Here is a 21,223-nt window from a genome sequence, read left to right as displayed (position 1 = left end):
TACATTTCCCAGCATCCTCGCTGTGGCGGAACTACCTTGCCCGAAAGCCTGAGCGAAGTTTTCCCGCCTTCCGCTTCCTGCCCCTCGGGAAGCTGAGAAGATGAGGTGTCGCTGGGCTTGGCGCCTCTTGCGCTCTGATGGCAGCGGGGGCCGCTGCGTTTCAACTCCGCGCGGGCGTTTCTCGCCGGCCCTGCGGAGAGGTGAGGCGAAGCATCGTGCCACTTGTGCCCGAGTACTGTCTAGCGAGACGATTCCGGTGGGTCGCGACCGGGAGGCGAAGGCGCCACGCCCACTTCCCCAAACTGCACTGAGCTGGCGACCCGCATCCCGTCTCCCTGGTTAATGCTGGGAACCGGGGCGGGAAAGAGAGGCCTGGGGAGAGAACTGCCTTCCTTTTAGAAGAGCAAGCCTCCAAAGCCCTGGACTTAGCACCTGGCTTCTTCCTCTGTCCTTTTTATCTGTCAGGTGAGGCCAGTAATCTCATAGATCTGTCAAAACCAAACTTTTCTAATTTCTATGAGAGTGTCGTGATTGTTTTTCTGTGGCTTGTTCAGATTTAGATTGTTACTTAGATGCTGGTCAGCAGCCCAGGCACAGTATGTTTGGTAAACTGCATCACACATTTCAGATCAGATCAGCTTTATTCTGGCTGTAATCCTTAGTCCTTTGCAATCACATAGTAATTTACGGGTAGTCAGTACCCAGACATATCGCTTGCATCCACACTATTCGTACAGTTTTGCTCATTGTTTCATTTCATTCACACCAGTAACAGCTGCAGTCAAGACTGCACTTGTTGATGCTCCATTTGTAAGATTGCTCTTTAGCAGTCAGGATCATCTACAAGGTCTTGGTTACATATTTGGGTGTTTAGCACATACACACATTGTAATGGACTGTACAAAAACGGGTGGCATTTTATTTTGAACACTTGAAAATCATCCCAATCTCATTTTAGCATTGCAAACTTTTGGAGATGTACTTTGTTTAAAAAGTCTAATGAAAACATAAAATGGCTAAGGGCGGTGGCTCACACCTGTAATCTCAACTCCTGGAAGGCTGAAGCAAGAGGACTGCCAACTACATAATGAGACCCAGTCTCAAAAAAAAAAAAAAGAAAATTAACATTTTTAGAGAATGAACTTTGAAGTATATGTCATAGTGGAAAATCACCATAAATATTAAATATTTTTAAATAATTGTTATCTCCCTTGAGTCTAATTGGTCTTGGGAAAAACTTAAATCTCCCTGTGACCCTCTTCACTGAACAAGAATTGGAATATTGTGTGCCAGTGCTTTAAACTTGCCTAATAATATCAGTAACCAAGGAATTTGACCTCTGACCCATGGAAGGATCTTATCTAGGACAGCAGTGTGATTTTTTTTTTCCTAAATTTTATGCCCCGTAGCACTATATTCCTAGTTTATTACTACTCAAACTTAAGAGAACATCAAAAACAGTGGATGTGTTTTTAAAAATATGGATTCTCAACCCTTGTCCTAGATGTACTAAGTTAGTCTCCAGGGGTGGGGCTTGGTATCTCTGTTAGTTTATTATTATTTAATTTACAAATCAGTAATTCTTAACTTACAAATCTTAGCAACTAGCACAGCACATGTCAGTAGATTAATATGTAAAAAAAATATATGTTGTAATGCCTCTTCCAATTCCTGACAGAAAAATAACCAGCCATGTTACTGAAGTATTTCAGCTCTAAATTTAGTAAATTAATATAAAACTTACAAGTTAGATTTAATGAGACTACATATTTTTCAAAAGTAAATCTGGATGTTTTCAGCAAAGAGTAGCATGGTGCATGATAGGACAGAGTTCGAATCTATGATACATAATTACAGCTTTTTAAGCTGGTTAAGTCTAAACTTTGAGTTTCTCTGAAGACACACAATAGATATGAAAATCAAAATATGAAATAATGAAAGGAAAGGTTTAGGGCTTCACACAGATGTTTAAGTTCTGGGAACTTTTAATAAAAACCTCTTCTGGGCCGGGGATTTAGCTCAGCGTCATAGCACCTGCCTAGCAAACAGGTCCTGAGTTCCAAAAAAAAAAAGCCTATTCTACCTTGAGATGAAAACTGATTCTGGCCATCTCATCTCTTCCTTCTAATATACCTGCAAATAACTTAAGTTCTAATAAGTCAGATTGGTCATAGATGGTCAGGATAGTGAGCGTGACACCCAAAGAGGACTGAACACACCCCCACACACACATCCTGGCAGAAAGAATATCAACACCTACCTTACAGGATTGTGAGGATGAAGTATCACATGAATACTTGAGGACATGAGGAAAAATGTTCCACATATCCTAATGTATTATCAATTCTTAGCCCCATGGTACATAAAAAGGTGGGAATAGCAAAGGCATCTCATGCTTTTGGTGAATTTTGATAATTCTGCTGTGTTATCTGGGTAACTTTAAGATACAGCTTTATAAAGAGCCACTCTTGCCAGACATGGTAGTACATGTGTAATCCCAGCACTCAGGAGGCTGAGCCAATTGTGCAAGTTTTTTTATTTTGTTTTTGGGGTTTTATTGGTACTGGTGATTGAACTCAGGTCCTTGCGCTTGCACAGCAGGCAGCAAAACCACTGAGCTAAATCCCCAGCCCAAAGTGATTCTTTAGTAAGGCATATTTTTTGGGGGGGGTACCAGGGATTGAACTATGGACCTTGCACTTGCGAGGCAGGTGGCAGCACCACTGAGCTAAATTCCCGTCCTGGGATCTGCAAGTTTGAGGTCAGCCTGAACTATGTAACAAGACCATGTCTCAAAAAAAATAAAAAGATACTTTTGATCCATTATTCTCAAAGAGGGTCAGATGTTTCTCTTTTACATTCCCTTAAAGATATACCTCGATAATACATCATTAAAAGCCAGATGTGGTAGTGCACACCTGTAATCTCTGCTGCTCTAGAGGTAGGTTCATTTGATACCAGAAGTCCAGCCTGGGCAACAGTGAGATCTTAAACAAAACAAAACCTTTTTTATTATAGTATACATAATGCCAAACACAGTGCCTTTTATTCAATAGTAGTAGCATCTGGAATTGTATTAAGGATTAGGGATTCAATGATGTGCAAGAACAGATGCTCCTACTCTTAGTGACTTTGGGGTTTAGCTCAAGAATCAAATAGTAAATATTTTAGGCTTTGTGAGACGTGGTCAATTACAAATACTTTTTAACTAAATCTATTTGGAAAAAGATGAGGTTGCCTGAAGGCAATAGTTGAATGACCACTAGTCTATTAGGGAAGTTAATTAAGAGTCACATAAATGTGTAAATCATAAAGGATGTTGCAAAAGAATATTACACAGTATTGTAAAGAGGAACTTGACCTAAAAGCGAGTCTGGGCAAGCTGGCCTGAATTATGAAGGACAAATATGAGCAGACAAAAAAGAGAGCTTTCTGACAGGGACTTGGCAAAGGTCCCTGAGGAAAAAAAGTATGTAAGGTTTGTGGAATTAAAATCAGCCCTTAAAAACATAGGGCCAGCCAGGCGTGGTGGCACATGCCTGTAATCCCAACACTTGGGAGGCTGAGACTGGAGGACTGTTGAAAGTTTGAGGCCAGCCTGAACTACATAGACTCTGGCTCAAAATCAAAACAGAGGGCCAGAGACCATAATGGGCCATGAGAGGAGCTCCACCCTGCAAAGATTTGTTGACACTATTGAGGTGTTTGGTTTCCATCCCAAATTTAGTAGAAAGCTAATCTTTGTGAGCTATTCAGTGTTTGTTGGCTGAAGTTAAGGGAACTGTACTAATATACATACATAGAGGACCTTAAGATCTGAGACAAATCTCTTTACTCTGAGCCTCAATTTTCCTCATACATAGTGTGAATTTTAAGGACTGAATAAGAGGTGTGAAAACAGTAAAATGTTATCTTCTATTACTGATTTTTCTCTAAACACCAAATAAAAGAATGAACTTTAATCAGGAACAGAAAACTAAAGATACCGAATCATTACTCCTCATGTAATTGTTATTGGAAATCCTGGTGAAATCTGTACCTTTTCCCTGTCATTTTCCTTTTTCTCTCCTACTTCAGGTCTGACACTGGACATACAAAGGCAAATCTTTTAACCCTTTTAACATTCAACCCAAGAAGAATGCTGACATTGTGCTAATATGTGCTTTAAAAGAAGTTATTCCACCTTTATAACTGCTAATTTTCCTATTTTAAAACATTTTTATCTCTTACCATTTGAATTTCAAGTTGATGTTCAGATTATTTTTTTAACATGTTTTCTGCCAACTGGTCTGTAAAATCAATGAGGATACCAGGTATGTCCGGATTTGCTTGTCATTTTATCCCGTGTCAAGCACATGACCTGGCATTCCTTATTGTGTTGGCTGAAAAGTATCTAGGAAGGAATCACATTTGCCCTACAAAATACTAACAGAAAAGTAATGCCTGAAGTTACATCTATTCTCTTTTAAGTATGTAACTATTTTAAGTGGCATAAGATAGATGAGAGACAACATAGCATGCTGGAAAGAAAATAAGCTTTGGAATCAAAAGAACCTGAGTCTGGGTTCTAAATCTGCCACTGGCTCTGTGACCTTGGACAAATTCTTTACCTTACCTAGGTATCTGTTGTGTTTTTTTTTTTATCAAAAGTGAGTTAACACCATCTTGCCTTCATTAACATATAAACTATTTGATAGAATACCTTGTGTTTGGTAATTATACTAACTAGAAATTATTTAATATGTTACAATAGTAAATAACTTGTGTATGGGCAGGGTTCTCCCTGAAAGCAAATATCTTACAATAAAATTCATCAACAGTAAATAGAAAAGGACTACACTGTGTCTAGGTCAAAAAGTAGAAATTAATTGAAACAAGTTATTTCATAAATCAGAAATATTTCCTAGGGCTTTTGGACTGATACTGGTAAACAGGATTTAAAATCAGATTCATTGATTGATTCAGTGGTAAAAATTGTGAATCACTGTTGTGCCAAAGAGCTCTTCTAGGAGCTGAAGATAGAGTAATGAAAAACAGTCAAACAGCTACAGAGCTTATATCCTAGTTCAGAGAGACAAACAGCAAACAGGACAACTACAGTAGAGCTGAGAACTGTGTAGGAAATAAACTATGTGGACATGTAAGAGAGCGGGACCATGGAAAGCTACTTTGGGTGGAAATACAGGTGTAAAACTTTTTCATAGCTCTGAGTTAGGTAATTTCTACTCTCCAGTAATTAAGAGTTGAGATAGTGATATCCAAAGCATTTAATATGTCATACAAATTCAGACCAACTTTTTAATACTGTACATTTTTCCTGCATCTAAATTATAATTAACATACTAGTTGAATAGATTAATGGATTTCACTGTGACATTTCCATACATGCATATATGGTGCTTAGATAGGATCCTTTCCCCCTCCCTGCACTTTTACACCCTTCCCTCATGGTTATCTTCCCTAGGTGTCCTACCAGTTGAACTCTTTTAACATTTCTGAATATTGAAAGAAGAAAAGGAAACATTAAGTATTTGCTGTGTACAGAATAATATCTGAGATTTTTCAAGGCTCAGGAGTGAACTTGGGTGAGATTAGTGAACTAAGGAGAGCTGAAACTTTATAAGTGTATGGGGAAAATGCTTTAGAAGCCAAAGTATGATACCTCTATCAGTTATTACAAGAAAAAAACCAGCATTTTCTTTTCTTTTCAGATTTCTTGACCACCACAAGCAAGGAAGGATATGATAGGAGGCCAGTGGACATAACTCCTTTAGAACAAAGGAAATTAACTTTTGATACCCATGCATTGGTTCGGGATTTAGAAACTCATGGTGAGAAAATGAGTACTATTTCTTGAAAGAAGAAAATCAATATTGTTATTATGAACAATTAAGGAGTAATTATTTAAATATAAGTGCCATCCATACAGTGGAATATTTCACAATCATTAAAAATAGTTTGCTTAAAGAATATGGGAAGTGCTCAAAATGCTTTTAATGAAAAGGCATTATATAAAATTATATGCAGAATGATTCTAATTAAAAAGAAAACTCATTTCTAGGCTGATGATAAACTCTGAATGGAAGTACAAGTGTTCAAGAATTTAAAAACTCAAAGAATCAGCATAAGTTATCAGATATCCAATGATAATTTATGATGTGACAGGAATAGGAATGTTCATTAATAAAACAATGGTAATTAGAGACATAAATGGATTTAGCATGTGATAAGGCATTACAAATTAGGAAAAAAACTAATAAATAAGATGTGATAAATGATTAACCATTGGAAAAAACAGATCCCTTTCTGAAACTCCAGATAAAAAGCTAAATAGAGTTCTTAGGAATCAATAAGAAAAAATTCAGCAATTTTATAGAAAAATAGGCAAAGAGCCAGGCATGATGGTGCATTCCTATAATCCCAGTGCTCTTGGAGCCTGAAGCAGGAAGATGGCAGGTTTGAGCCCAACCTAGGCAACTTAGCAACTCAGTGAGATCTTGTTTGAAACAAAATAAAATAAAATAAAATAGACCCTGGGATGTAGCTCTCAGCATGAAGACTCTGGGTTCAAACCCCAGTACAGGAAAAAAAAAAATTCACTAGTAATATCCAGTGTTGCTGGAGGTATATGAGGAATTAAAATTACATAGTAATTTTAGACAGTAATTTAGCATTATCTGTCAATTTTTAATGTTACTATCTTTTTTAAACAGTATAACAGTCTAAATGTCCGGGAAAGTGGAAAGTTATTCCAGCTATCCTGATAAGGATGTGCAATGTTTTATATTTTTAAAATATAAATACTTATTTGTGGCCTACAGGATTTGACAAAGCACAAGCAGAAACAATTGTATCAGCATTAACCACTTTATCTAATGTCAGCCTGGATACTATCTATAAGGAGATGGTCACTCAGGCGCAACAGGTAATACATTCATGTTTATCATTTCTGACAGTTTCATTAGATGTTCTTTTGCAAGGAATGGAGGGGGAATGAAAAGAAGAGAAAGGAAGGGAGAGCAAGAAAGGAAAGATCTTTAGTAAAGTCAGTATCTAGAAATTTAAGAATTCAATAGTCTTAGTAAGATTATGGTTATATAAAGAACAGAATTTTGTTAGTGGAATGACTTTTTCTTCGTGAAGAAAACAACACATTTCTTCCATATGATACATTTTATTGCTGTCCTTTATGTGTTGTGGTTCACAGAAAGGACTAACATGGTTGGGAAAGATCTCAGAAACTGCTTGACTGGATACACAAATTATTAAAGTCAATTAATACTATTTACTAAGAAGATGTAAGAGGCACATTGTTAGGTAATTTTCATATATTGTTCAATCTAACAACTTTGAAAAGTAGGCAGCATTTTAGTTTGCCGCTGAAGATAGGCTGAGAGACATTGAGTAATTTGCAAGAGTTTTCACATTGTGGTGATATAGACAAAAAGCAGTAATTTTATATAAAGGATAGAATAACCTAACTTCACTGGAATAATAATTCATGTCCATTGTGAAATAGTTGAGAATCTATTTTTTTTTCTATGCTTACTTTATTATTTTAATTTTTCAAATTTAGGTTTCTTCAGATAAATATTTCAAAGCACAAAAGAAAAATTAGGACTTCTTACATAAAATTAGAATCTGTGGTATAAAATGTCATCACTAGGCTGGGAATATAGCTCAGTGGTTCCGCCGCCTGCCTCGCAAGCACAAGGTCCCGAGTTCGATCTCCGGTACCAAAAAATAAAATAAAATAAAATGTCATCACTTTAAGCATCAAAAGCTTTTAAAGATAGTTTAAGATAATCTCTAATTAGACATTTTAATTTAAACATTCATCATATTTTTTTTCTTTTTTTTTTGTACTGGGGATTGAACTTGGGACCTTACGCTTGCGAGGCAGGTGGCGGCCCACTGAGCTAAATCCCTGGCCCCATTTATCCCCCTATATTTAACTTATCTTTAAATTTGTGTATGCATAATTTTAGCTTAGTATGTTCAGTCATAGCAGGTGAGTAAATCCACTAAAGAAAAAGCCAGCCATTTAATTAATTCTCCCAAAGCTCTGATGTAGCCTAAAAGAGTTACATGGAACTACTGGTGTTTTCAGTAATTTACTCTTAAAGTTTTAAGTTTGCCTGTTCTATAGGTAGCAATTAAAACTGATTTGAGGAATCTTCATGCTGCCATGACCATTTAATCCTATATACAAAATGTAGGTTTAGATGTAGGATATTACTATTAAACTTTTGGCTTTTTATTACTGGTATGTGAGGTTAAATTCCCATTCTATCCTTGAGCCTAACTAACCTCATTACCAGTCCCACTTCCAGGACAGACTAAAGCAAAAGGACGTCTTGAAGGATGGAGTTAACACTCAGGACCAGCAGAAAAACAAGCTGCCTACTTGATTGCTTCAGAAAGGACCAAACTAACTGCTCAATCTTTAATGGCTCCATAAAGGCTACAACAATCATTGGAAATTTTTTAAAAATTAAAAAATTTCTAACAATCAGACTTATAGTAATAAGCTTGATGCCTAATGACTGATTATATCTTTCCATTTAAAGCTTTTGAAGATAGGCATATGTGCTGTATTATAGGCTTTTTGACTCACAAGCTGTATTTAAAGGAAGAATGAAGTTTAAAAAAAAAGGGCTTTTAAGTCAAGTCTAGTGGCACAAGCCTGAAATGCCAGCACTCTGTTAGGCCAAGGCAGGAAGATCACAAGTTTGAGCTTAGCCAGAGAACTTGTCTCAAAATTTAAAACAAAATTTTTTTTAGTAAGCTGGGAATGTAGCTCAGTGAGAAAGCCTAGGTTCAAGGTTCAATACCCAGTACTGCCACAGGAAAGAAAAAAAAGCTATTAGAGCCATAGTACAATCTCTTACTCTCAGGTTCAAAGGCCCAGTCTCCATAAGAAATCTGTAATTACATTTGCGACTTTCTTTTTTTTTTTTGTACCGGGGATCAAACTTGGGTCCTTGCACTTGGGTAGCAGGCACCAAAACCACTGAGCTAAATCCCCGGCCCCTGCAACTCTTTCTTATGTAGTCTCAGGAACAAAAATCTATATAATTTCAGGGCCGGGGATTTAGCTCAGTGGTTCCACTGCTGCCTCGCAAGCGGAAGATCCCAAGTTCTATCACCTGCACCAAAAAAAGAAAAAAAGAAAAAAAAAAATACATATATATATAAAATTTCATAGAATTTCTTTATATAATGATACTTGGAGGGAAGCAGACTGATAGTCTCTAGAGGTCACATTTATAGGACTTCTCAGCTTATTCTCAAATATTCCAAGAACTGGATAAAGGAAATTGAACCCTTGCTCAATAATATATGAGGGTTAGGAAAAGCATAAAAATCAGGGATGTCCCTAACTGATTCCCAGAGTGTGAATGAAAGATAAACAGTACCAGAACTATACAATGAACTTACTGACATGCAGTTTTCTGTGCCTCATCATGAGAAGAGACTGAGCATTTGAATAATGATTATAACTAGTGTGAAAAAAAAATTGGATGTCTGCTACCCACAGTTAAAAACACTTATAATATGATAGGATTAGTGTTTAAGTCAAAACTTTCTCTGCATCAGAATTTGGGAATCACACTCTTCTGCTTCAGCCATCAGTTTCCCTAATCCATTAGTAATAATAGCTAACAGTTACTGGCTACTAACCATGTGCAGAAAAACTGTTTTAATCATTACATGTATATTATCTCATTTAATCTTCAGAACAACTCTGCAAGGTGTAGGTACTATTATCGGTTACACTTCACAAATGAGTAGACCAAAGAATTTAAATAACTTATCCAAAATCTCACAGAAGGTGGCAGTGTTTAGATTCAGATCTAGACAGCCTAAGTCTACAGCTCACACTTTTATGTCTTTTTTTTTTTTTTGGTACCAGGGAACAAACTCAGGACCTTGTGCCTGCGAGGCAGGCAGCGGAACCACTGAGCTAAATCCCAGGCCCTTAGCTCACACTTTTAAATGTCTCACCTGAAAGTTGTTTTTGGAGGTGTGTGCATTCCAGGCCTTTCGAAGACAGAAATTGTTATAGCCTCTATTATTTACCATTTGTTGAGGAACTCTTCGGGTCTAAATAAGTGTTTTATTGGGATTCTTTTCATAAAAGACCTAGACATTTATTTCTCTTATAGGAAAATGCTTTTTCTTAATTGAATCTCATTTTTATTTTAAGATTTCAGATGTGTAAGTTTCATTTTTTTACTTAAAGCAACATTTTATAATATCTTGACATTATTTTAAATTTTATGAAAAAATCCACAAAAGGATGACATTATATAAATCACACATTGATTTTTTTTTTTTCTAGGAAATAACAGTTCAACAGCTAATGGCTCATTTGGATTCTATCAGGAAAGATATGGTCATCCTAGAAAAAAGTGAATTTGCAAATCTGAGAGCAGAGAATGAGGTGATACAAGTTTTAATTTATTATTAACTGATCTTATAAATATGCTACTTGGTGAATAAGTTAATAAGACCAAATAACTTCATGTGGTTATTAAACAATAAGTACTTAGACTAAAAATGTTTAACCATGCTTAATTTTATGTGTAAATTAGTTTCTTATATTCTGATGAATAAGTTATATTTTATATATGTAAAAATCATACAAAAGGGAAAATCTTTGAGCTCTATATAGTATATAAAATTTCTGTTGTAAGCTAAGCATAGCATATACCTATAAGCTCAGCAGTCTGGGAAGCTAAGGCAGGAGGATTCAAAGTTCATGCAACTTAGGAACTTGGCAAGATCCTGCCTCAAAATAAAAAATTTGTAGCCCAGTGCACAAACTTTGGTTTCAATCCCCAGCATTGTGAAAAAGAAAAACAAAATTCAATAGCTAATCATATAATGTTTGCAAAACTAAAAGTAATGGGTTTTCCATTGTATTTGACCATATACCAATTATCTTTGTCACTTAAGAAAAATGTTTCTGTAATTAAACCAGAAATTCAAGATAATATTATTCCCTAGCATAAATATTTTTAAATTCAGAAAATCAAGTCATTTTTAAAGAATATTAAAACATAAGTGCTTTGTCTAATGTTTTGTTCATAAGAATTTTTTTTTTTTGAGACAGGGTCTCACTATGTAGTTCAGCCTAGTCTTGAACTTACTATGTATCCCAGGCTGGCCTTGAACTCACGCCAATCCTCCTGCCTCAGCCTCCTGAGTGCTAGGTTTACAGGCAAGCACCACCATGCCTATTTTCTGAATTTGATGGCCTGTTCTATTAGATTCTGTATTAGAAATCTTTAAAGGTCCAAAGTGTGCTAATCTAGGATATAGATTTTTTACATAAATCATAATATATACTTTTGGTTTAATGTTAATTGCATGTGATCTTTCTTATACCTAGAAAATGAAAATTGAATTAGATCAAGTTAAACAACAACTGATAGTAAGTGAAATTTTTCTACTAATTTCAAAACATTTCATATGATATGATCACTTAAATTTTTCTTTTCTTTTCTTTTTTTTTTTTTAAGCATGAAACCAGCCGAATCAGAGCAGATAATAAACTAGACATCAACCTAGAAAGAAGCAGAGTAACAGATATGGTAATGTGCTTCTTCTTCTTCAGTGTGCTTTCTTGGTTGCTTACTCCTTTTATATTCTTTTTAATTTTTTTTTTCTTTTTAATTTTTTAACCTCCTGCTGCTTTGCATTCTTTAGTTTACAGATCAAGAAAAGCAACTTATGGAAGCAACCACAGAATTTACCAGAAAGGTAAGAGAGCATGTAGAAATTTCTCTTCCAAATAGCTTTATATAACTGCTTTTATGTGTTTCAGTTTATAAGTATGAATTTTAAAACATCCTGCAGAATCTGTGGTTTTCTTATGGCTGTTATAGTTGGCCTCACTTCTGGGGAGGCTGCCCCCATGTAGATGGTTGTGTATTAGCTGTAGTCCTTGGAATAAGAATTGAGTTTTCCACATGGCATACTTTTTTTTTTTTTTTGAGACAAGGTCTTGTTATGTAGTTCAGGCTGGCCTTGAACTCTCTATGTACCCCAGGCAGGCCTCAAACTCATAGTGATCTTCCTGCTTCAGCCTCCCAAGTGCTGGGACTACAGGCATGTACCACCACGCCCAGCTCACGTGGCATACTTTTTAAAACTATTTTTACATAGACAGTATCTATTTTCAAAAAGCCAAAGACTCACTATTAGTATTTAAATGATTATCTAGATTTAAATAATTACCTTAAATTTTTAAAATCACAGTATTTATTAAATATTTATTATATACTAGATACTACTTAACATTCTTCCTTGTATCTGTGAATTCATTTAATTTTCATATCAACCTTTGTAAAATAGGTATTATTCATCTCTATGGCTTGATGAAACACCAGCATTTTGAGTCAACCTAGTCTTTTTCTTTTTTGGTACCGGGGATCGAACTCGGGACCTTGGGCTTTCGAGCCAGGTGACAGCACCACTGAGCTAAATCCCCAGCCCAACCTAGTCTTTTTCTTAAGTTAAAAGCCATTTGGCTTTTTAATAGAAGAGACATCACTCTTGCTTAGTGTTTTTTTCTTTTTCTCTTTTTGGTACCAGGGATCAAACTCGCAACCATACACTTTTGAGTCAGGCACGGTGCTACGGAGCCAAGTCCCTGGCCCCTCTTGTTTAGTTTTTTGGTTTGGTTTTTTTGGTACTGGGGATCAAACTCAGGACCTTCCACTTGCAAGGCAGGCAGCAGAACTGCTGAGCTAAATCCCTGGCCTGGCCCTCTTGCTTAGTATTTAACAAGAGAAGATCATGTTTGACATTTTAAGAGTCCTGTTCTCTTCTTGGCCAGAGAAAGGAGTAAACAAGGGAATCAGCAGATTTTTCTCACAACTCTTTTCTTAGCTCCAACCCCTACACATTCAGTGTCACCCATCAGGTACATTCCAGTTCATATTATAAACCTGGTTGATTTTTTCCTTTTTGATTTTTTTTTCTTTTTGGTACTGGGAATCGAACTCGGGTCCTTGTGCTTTCGAGGCAAGTGACAGAACCACTGAACTAAATCCCTGGCCCGCTTTTTTATTTTTTTTCTTTTACAGAATATATTTAAAGTTTAACCATAACATTCTAAGGAATTTACAAACAGAAAGTGATGGTTCTGGAATTATAAAAATTAGAGTCTTAATTTTTCATCTTATATAGTTAGATCTCAAATATGAGGTTTAGTGAATATACCCATTATGTGATTATCCTAAGAAATTATCTCTACTGGGCATGGTGGCACACACCGAAATCCCAGCACTTGACAGGCTGAGGCAGGAGGATCACTGAGAGTTCCAGCCCAGCCTCTGCTACATAGTGAGCTTAAGGCCAGCCTGAACTGCATACTGAGACCATATTTCAAAAAACCAAAAAAGAAAAAAAAAATTACCTCCAAATATGACAGTTGGAGGAATGTAATGTAATTTGTCAGTTGTATGATGTTCACTTAATGTTTTTTAATACCATTATGCTTTTACTGTTTTTCTCCACTTGAAAGTTTTGAAATCTACAGTTGGTGCTTAAGTGAGGGTTTCTAGTATAGATGTTTTTGCCATGATATATAGGAATAAAATTTAGTTTTCATATTTATTCTTATTTACAGGATACCCAAACCAAAAGTGTTATTTCAGAGACCAGTAATAAAATTGACACTGAAATTGCTTCCTTAAAAACACTGATGGAGTCTAACAAACTTGAGACAATTCGTTATCTTGCAGGTAAGACTATCAGAAAAAGGAATTGGTGTCATTTAATTTTCAGACTTATTATTTCCTACCTTTCAAGGTAATCATGCAAGTACAGGGGGAAATAAAAAAAGGATCTATAACAAGGTTCCTTTATTTTGTCCCTATAGTACTTGAAAAAAGCTCCAGTCTCAAGATACAAATTTACCAGTCAACTCTGCAACTAGGCAAAAGCATATGGATACCAGAGAAATATATAAACCCTTGTACAAAATGATACAAGGAAGGGCTGGGAATCTAGCTCAGTGGTATCCCGCCTGCCTCACAAGTGCAAGGTCCTGAGTTAGATCCCCAGTACTGCAAAAAAAAAAACCAAAACCTTAAAATGATAACAAGGATAAACTAGGTATTCCACAATGAAAAAAGTAAATTCATGGGCTGGGAATTTAGCTCAGTGGTGTTGCCGCCTGCCTTGCAAGCACAAGGGCCAAAGTTCAATCCTGGGTACCAAATTAATTAATTGATTAATTCATTCATTCATTACTGGAGATCAAACTCAGAGCCTCATACAAGCTAGGCAAATGTTCTACCACTGAGAAACATCCCTAGCCCTTGTTTTTATTTTTTATTTTGAGACACAGTCTCACTAAGCTATAAAGCTAGACTTAAAGTTGGGCTCTTCCTGTCTCAGCCTCCTGAATACCTGGATTATGGGCATGCACTATCATGCCCAGCAAAAAAAATGTTCTTTTTACTGCTGTGCACCTCAAAAGGATATGAATGAGATTAAAGAGAAAAGTCACTAAAGTAAACAAAGCAGAGGGAAGTGGGCAATAATCCCTTGAATCAACTGACTGAGCACAGATACTTCCCCAAAATTAGACTTGTCACATATTGAGCTCCTGTATTACCATCTGACTTAAAAATTGTATGCACCCCTCCAAAAAAGTTATCCAGAGCTGATGAGCTAATCCAGACTAACTGATAACTCTTGTTTCTGCTCTATCATTATATATCAGTAATAAATAGTTTAATCCATAAAAAAAATTATATGCACCCAGTGAGTTAAGCAGAAAGCAGTAGTCAGGTGCCATTTATCTTCTTTCTTTTTCTAAAAGTAATATATTTTAATTATATTGTATATAACTCAAAAGCAATGAAAATAAAAACCTTCCAAATCCCTTCCCTATGTATATTTACTAAAATACAATCTTTCCTTCTGTATGGAAATATTATATATGCTTTTAAAAAGTAGTTAGTTTATAATATGGTCCACTCCACAACTTTTTAAAATGTAACTAAATATTTTAAATTGTTCAACATTGATACTTATATAGATATATTTTTTATTAGAAAGAGTAGTAGTCCATTGTATTAAAATGCCTGATTTAGTTAACTCTCTATTAACAAGCATTCTTTTTTGGTACCAGGGATCAAACTCAGGACCTTGCACTTGCAAGGCAGGCACGGTGCCACTGAGCTAAATCCCCGGCTATTAACAAGCATTCTAGGCTGGGGATTTAGCCCAGTGGTTCCACTGCCTGCCTCACAAGCAGAAGGACCCAAGTTTGATCCCAGGTACCAAAAAAAAAAAAAACAAGCATTCTACTCTGAATTTTTCATCACTAAGTACAGTACTATGTTGAGAAGATACATATACATATATACATTGGGTTTTTTTTCCAAGTAGGTTTATTTATTTTACATAGTTCTTAAGATTTACCTTGAATATGACTTTAGAATACAAAAATCAATTATAACAGTACAAACTAGTTTACAGTTACATTTGAAGACAGTATGTGCTCCAAAATATACTGAATCCTTGTTTAAGCAATAAGTATTTTCAGCCTCTTTTCCCCACACATAATTTTGTCCACTTCTTTTTATTCAATCCTTTCCTCTCATCTCTCTTGAAACATGTTTTTTCCTCTTTGAAGAACTTCACTGAAAAACTGGCAACTTTTTTTCCTCTTGCAATTCTATTGCTTCATAAAATCGTGGGATATTTGAGCAATACTCTTGCTGTTGATCTTTCTTGATATTAATATTGTCATAATGTAATGTCTTTTCCTTCCTTACTTGACTATTTCATACTGTCCAGGACCAAGACCTAATTTTTTAGGTAACTCTTTTCTTCCTGAAGTGTTGCCAAAATGTATACCTTTGTATTTCAAAGTTGCAATGGAAACATCAAATTGAGGTTTGTAGTATGCTGGTCCTAGCGTGCTATCATTTGCAGGTGGAAAGCATTTTATAATTCTGCCATCTTCATTAGTATGATAACCATATGACTGTCCACAAGAAGGAATTGAAGGAATATCTACATTTCTGGTAACAGTAGGTATTCTTGAAATTTTTGATTGAAGATGCTCTTTAGATTCTAGTATTTTTCTCTTCAGGATATCTAGTGTTCCACAATAAGACTGTCCATAACTTGCAGGTCCTGGGTTATCTGAAATAAACTTCTTAAAACGCTTCTCTCAGTTTTGTAGACTATGGCCTCCTTTTATATTACACTGTGCTTCTGAAACATTATAGTGTCCTGGACCTGGGACATCTTCTTCAATAGTGGAGAAAACAGTAAAAGTACTTTCTCTGGCAGTCAAAGAAAGAAATGGTGCATAGCCATCTGCCGCCCTTTGCTTCAGGAGTGGGACCTGGTAGGTCCCAGGGCCCACATGGTCCTCGGTGCTGCCACCTTCAGATCATATATACATTGTTATACCCTGCAGCTATTATTTCTATATAAAAAGTTCCTGTGCACATTTAAAATCTGAGGTAAAAAAGATGCATATTTTAAATTTGTGTATCAGTGAACTACCATCCTAAATAAAACTGCTGATCTGTGCCATCAATGATTGTCTAGGCAGCCACTACTGGTATTGGGGTGGCAGGAGAGGTGAAAAATGAGCCCCAGGGCCGGGGATTTAGCTCAGTGGTTCTGGCGCCTGCCTTGCAAGCACAAGGTCCCGAGTTCGATTCCCAGTGCCAAAAAAAAAAAAATGAGCCCCAGCCTTCAGCTGATGTATATCCTTTTCCATTCTACAAAGAGAATGCTCAATTTTTATTTTAAAATACTAGGTTTCTGCTTAAGATTCATCAAAGAAAGAATTATAACACTAAACAAGTTTTGAAAACTTCTGCTCTAACAAAATCTCTGGAACTAGAGACTTTCAGTTCAATTCTAATGTCCAGGGAAATTTCAGAACAGCCCAGTTTGGAATGTTCCTTCTTTTAAGATCAATTCCAAAGCAAGACAGGTTAGAGAGGGCTTCAAATTCCACTCAGCTTCCTTCAGAATATTTACCTAAAGAATCAATATTTTGGTTAATAACAAAATCTTTTTTTACCCTCAGTTGGAAGATAGTGATGATATCTAGAAAGCTTTCATTCAAGAGGGTATACCAGGGACAACCTAATAGATTTAGTGGCAATACCAAAAGAAATTAACAAGTTAGTCATTGTTTAGAAAAATATTTTCCTAAGTCATTCTCCTTTCCTTTTTTCACTGAGGATTTAGAAACAACAGTACTAATGTGTTTTTCTCTTTCTGTATCCTTCTCCAAATATTTCTTAGTACTGCTTTTACTCGTAAGGAAGCCAGAATTCCATACATCAAACATTGGGAAGATAATGTCATGAGTGAGTGGATTTATTGGTTCTAGAATACCTGAGATGTTGCTAGTAAGATAATGACCCCATTTATCTGAGATTCACATATTAAATTCAATCATGAATGGGTAGAGGCTGGGAGTATCCTAGTTCACCTATCAAAGCCCCAGCATTAAAGACCTTGTATTTCACTTGAAAAAAAAAACTCTTATCAAACTGTAAGTCTTTCATTTTGCTTCTTTGGTGTCTCAGCATATATCAGTCACTATTTTAGTTTTAGGTGTTGTATAATCAACTTGAACTAGCTTACACATAGGAAGAATAGGGCCAGGGATTAAGCTCAGTGGTTCCCCGACACCTGCCTGGCAAGTGCAGGGTCCTGAATTCGATCCCTGGTACCAAAAAAAAAAAGAAGAAGAAGAAGAAATATATTGGCTTACTGTGGAACTACAGAAACAGAACTTTGTATATTGTCTCTGAATGCTTGCCTCATTTTCTCATACCAACTTCCTCCATGAGTGAAACATCACTACCACCTAGATTCATGTCATTCCACTTTCACCACCTAAGAAAGATTAGCCTCTTTCCTTAGTTCCAGTTTGGAAAATCCCAGGGAAGTAATCTGAATGGCCTGTCTTGTATCAAACACCACCAAGAAGACAACAATTATAAGATAATGGCAGTTTCTCTTCAATCTTTTTATGCCTAATGTTCCTTTTTTGGAATGGCACACAACAATGTAGCATAATAAAAATTTTTCTTTTCAAGTTCTTGGTCTTTGAATTTTTCTAGGTAACATATATGAGTTTCATGCAAAAATTCAAAAAATTGGGTCCTTTGGTATAAATGGATTAATCTATGTTAATGTGGGAGATTCTGTCATGGGCAGATTAATAGTAATGTAGGATGTCTCCTAGACAGGCCACAGAAGATAAACAGCAAATTTAAAAGCATTTTGCAACTGCTCCATAGTTACCTTAATGATAGTAAGAAATAAAAGGTGAAATAACAGCACCAAGAAATGAGGAGAAACTTAAGTATAGAAACAATTGTGTTATGTAATCTTATAAAGGAATAAAATATTTCCCTCATAATAAACAAGTATTCACTTAGTAGTCTAAAACTCTTAACTTTTAAGTTAACAAAGGACATAATTACCTAAATAGCACTATAGAGCTCAAAAAATGACAAATCAGGGCTGGTGATTTAGCTCAATGGTTCCGCTGCCTGCCTCGCAAGCGCAAGGTCCCGAGTTCGATCCCCGGTACCAAAAAAAAAAAAAAAAAAGAGACAGATTGAGTCCTTAAGATGTCACAGGATAACAAAGCTTCGGCATCAGGTATACTTAAGTCTTGAATCTTGGCTCTACCACTTGCTATTAATGTATCTTTGGGCTTTTTGCCCCATCTGTACAGTGGGGATACCACCACCAATTCCACAGGGTTTTAATTACAGATAAGCCAGATGTGGTGGCACACACCTGTGATCCCACCATTTGGGAGGCTGAGACGAGGATCGACACAAATTCAAGGCTAGCCTGGAATGAATACATAATGAGAAACTCAAAACATTTTTTTAATTTTTAAAAGTACAATTAAATAAGGTAATGTATATAATTGCCCAGCAAACTAACATGCTACCTGATCCATGGTAAATAGTAGCAGATCAAGTGGGATAATACATAATTGTCTGGGGCAGTAAGACACTCAGTGTTGTTATTCTTTCTCAAAATGTCCAGCTCCTCTGTGTCTTAGAAAGAAGCCTAATCCGATTTCTTAAAATTGAAGAAATGATATTATCGTTAAATGAGTTTCATTAAGTAGTAAAATCAAATGGGACAACATATGGTTATACATTATAATTCAGATAGCTTTACTTTGCATGGCTAATTTCTCATTTCTTTAGTCATAAAAGTTTGTCCCTCAGCACAGATCTTCCATTTTAAAAATGCTTTCATAGCTTTTTAAACAGATTGGAGACTGTAATAGAGTCCCTAAAAGGCTCACTCAAATCTAATTTTTTAAAGCTGAGAAAACAGATTTTCAACCTCAAATGATGTAACATAAAGACAAGATGATGTACTAGCCAAAAAAGTCTTATGCTTTTTCTGCCTTTTATTCTACCTCTTAGCTTTTTAAGAGTTTTCATTAAACTTCCATTTTTTAAATAGTTCTAAGAGTTTTTTTTAAGAGGTGAGGCCTTGCTATGTTGCTACATAATATTTAATATAAGAATGATAGTTTTTCATTTATCATAAGATATAAAAGCCAGGTGTGGTACACACCTGTAATTTCACCTATTTGGGAGGCTGACACAAGAGAATCACAAGTTCAAGTCCACCCTGGGCAGCTCAGTGAAATGCCATCTCAAAGTAAAATTTTGTTTTTGTTTTGTTTTTTTTGGAGATAGGGTCTCACTATGTAGTTCAGGCTGGCCTTGAACTCACTGTGTAGCCAAGACTGGCCTCAAACTCACAGTGATCCTCCTCCTTCAGCTTCCTGAGTGCTGGGATTATAGGTATGCACCACCACACCTGGTTTTTTAAAATAATACCCTCCCCATACCAGGGATCAAACTCAGGACCTTGCACTTGCGAGGCAGGGGCCATGCCACTGAGCTAAATCTCGGGCCCCAAAATAAAATTTTTAACAAAAGAGCTAGGGATGAAGCTTAGTGATAGGGCACTTGCCTACCATGTTCAAGGCCTTGGGTTTAATTCTCAGTACCACCAAATAAAAAAGAAACAAAAGTAGTTTAAAGTAGTCATTAATAATGCTAATGTTGATAATGACTTTGAAGTACTTTTATATATTCTGACATCTACATGTTAAAATTATTTTCATTCTTATTGTGTCTTAAAATACAGGACACTTTTAAGGAGAATTGACATTAATTATGCCCTTAATATCTTTCATCTTTAGTTTAATTTTCTAGGAAATTAAAAACAGCATAAAATCTATGTCTTGTTTATAGACGCATTTAATGTGAAGATAATATTATTCCATTATTCTCAGCAAAACGATTACAAATGCATGACCTATAATGTTTCTTTTTTTCACAGCCTCAGTGTTTACTTGCTTGGCAATAGCTTTGGGATTTTACAGATTCTGGAAGTACTACTGATACTGCTACCACTGCTGCTAATGACTTCTTAGAACACTACCCCGAGACAGATTTTATTTCAACACTGTCAGTTGCTGAAGAAACTTATTACAAGATTATCCAAGTATATATGGACTAGAAAAGTGTTTCATGTATTTCACCTTGATTTTGTCTTTATTTTATGTTGAAAAGCTGTCATCCAAAACTTGATTTTTTTTGAGATGAAAGAGCATTCTGTCCCCAACTTTTGATAGTTCATAGAAAAGGAACCAGAATTTTCTTGTGTTTAAACAACTTTATAAATAAAATTTTGTTGATAGCTGCTGCAAATTTGAAAATTATTCCCTGTCCTCTACATTTATAAGATTTAACTTTACTGATAACCATTGCACAGTTAAATTTTTATAGAAAGTAAAAGATTAGGACAACGATGATGGTAGTGGGGGCAGAGGCAGTGCCTGAAGCAGTGGCAGAGCCCATGCTCTGGGAAAGCCAGCAGCCCTGGAAAGACAAGTCCAAGCTTGGGGCATATACCGGGGTCCCATGAGGAGGTAGCAGCAGTGATAGAGATCCCGATGAATGAGACGCCACCTCAGCCAGTGCTGAGGACTGGCCTCACATTGCCCCAGTCAGTGGGGGCCATAGCCAAGCATGTCACATTCCTGTTGGACAAGGATATCGTGTCCAGAGAGGTGAAGCCTAAAAACCCCTGGAGACATGCAGTCTGTCCATAGCATTCTCCAGGTTTAGCTTTCTGCACTCAGTCAGAGTTTTCCCAAATGTTG

General features: G+C 36.0%; 2 protein-coding genes across 8 annotated transcripts in view; one reads left to right on the top strand and one right to left on the bottom strand.

The window, feature by feature from the left end:
- The first annotated feature begins 26 nt into the window (after positions 1-26).
- On the top strand, positions 27-20,779 carry Ccdc90b (coiled-coil domain containing 90B). 2 transcript variants are annotated; one of them, XM_004868270.4, is made up of 9 exons: positions 27-200; positions 5,712-5,831; positions 6,822-6,925; positions 10,346-10,447; positions 11,399-11,440; positions 11,529-11,600; positions 11,716-11,769; positions 13,643-13,757; positions 20,398-20,779. In XM_004868270.4, exons 1-9 carry the CDS (start codon positions 101-103, stop codon positions 20,457-20,459), a joined length of 771 nt encoding a protein of 256 aa, XP_004868327.1. In that variant the 5' UTR covers positions 27-100; the 3' UTR covers positions 20,460-20,779. The 2 variants fall into 2 exon arrangements, with proteins under 2 accessions (XP_004868327.1, XP_087068376.1); XM_087212250.1 differs by lacking the exon at positions 11,399-11,440.
- Ankrd42 (ankyrin repeat domain 42) overlaps positions 15,399-21,223 on the bottom strand; it is a 62,141-nt gene continuing 56,316 nt past the window's right edge. For all 6 annotated transcript variants that reach the window (XM_087212244.1, XM_087212245.1, XM_087212243.1 and 3 more), the window contains one exon: positions 15,399-16,422. In XM_087212244.1, coding sequence (XP_087068370.1) covers positions 16,205-16,422 — 218 coding nt within the window. In that variant the 3' untranslated portion in view covers positions 15,399-16,204. The remainder of the gene's footprint in view (positions 16,423-21,223) is intronic.

The sequence above is a fragment of the Heterocephalus glaber genome, unplaced genomic scaffold (genome assembly GCF_053883595.1).
Source record: "Heterocephalus glaber isolate CG9 unplaced genomic scaffold, H.glaber_assembly_v1.0 deba00001429, whole genome shotgun sequence".
NCBI lineage: Eukaryota > Metazoa > Chordata > Mammalia > Rodentia > Bathyergidae > Heterocephalus > Heterocephalus glaber.
The sequence above is the reverse complement of the archived record's forward strand: the minus strand, read 5'-3'. Positions and strand labels throughout refer to the sequence as shown.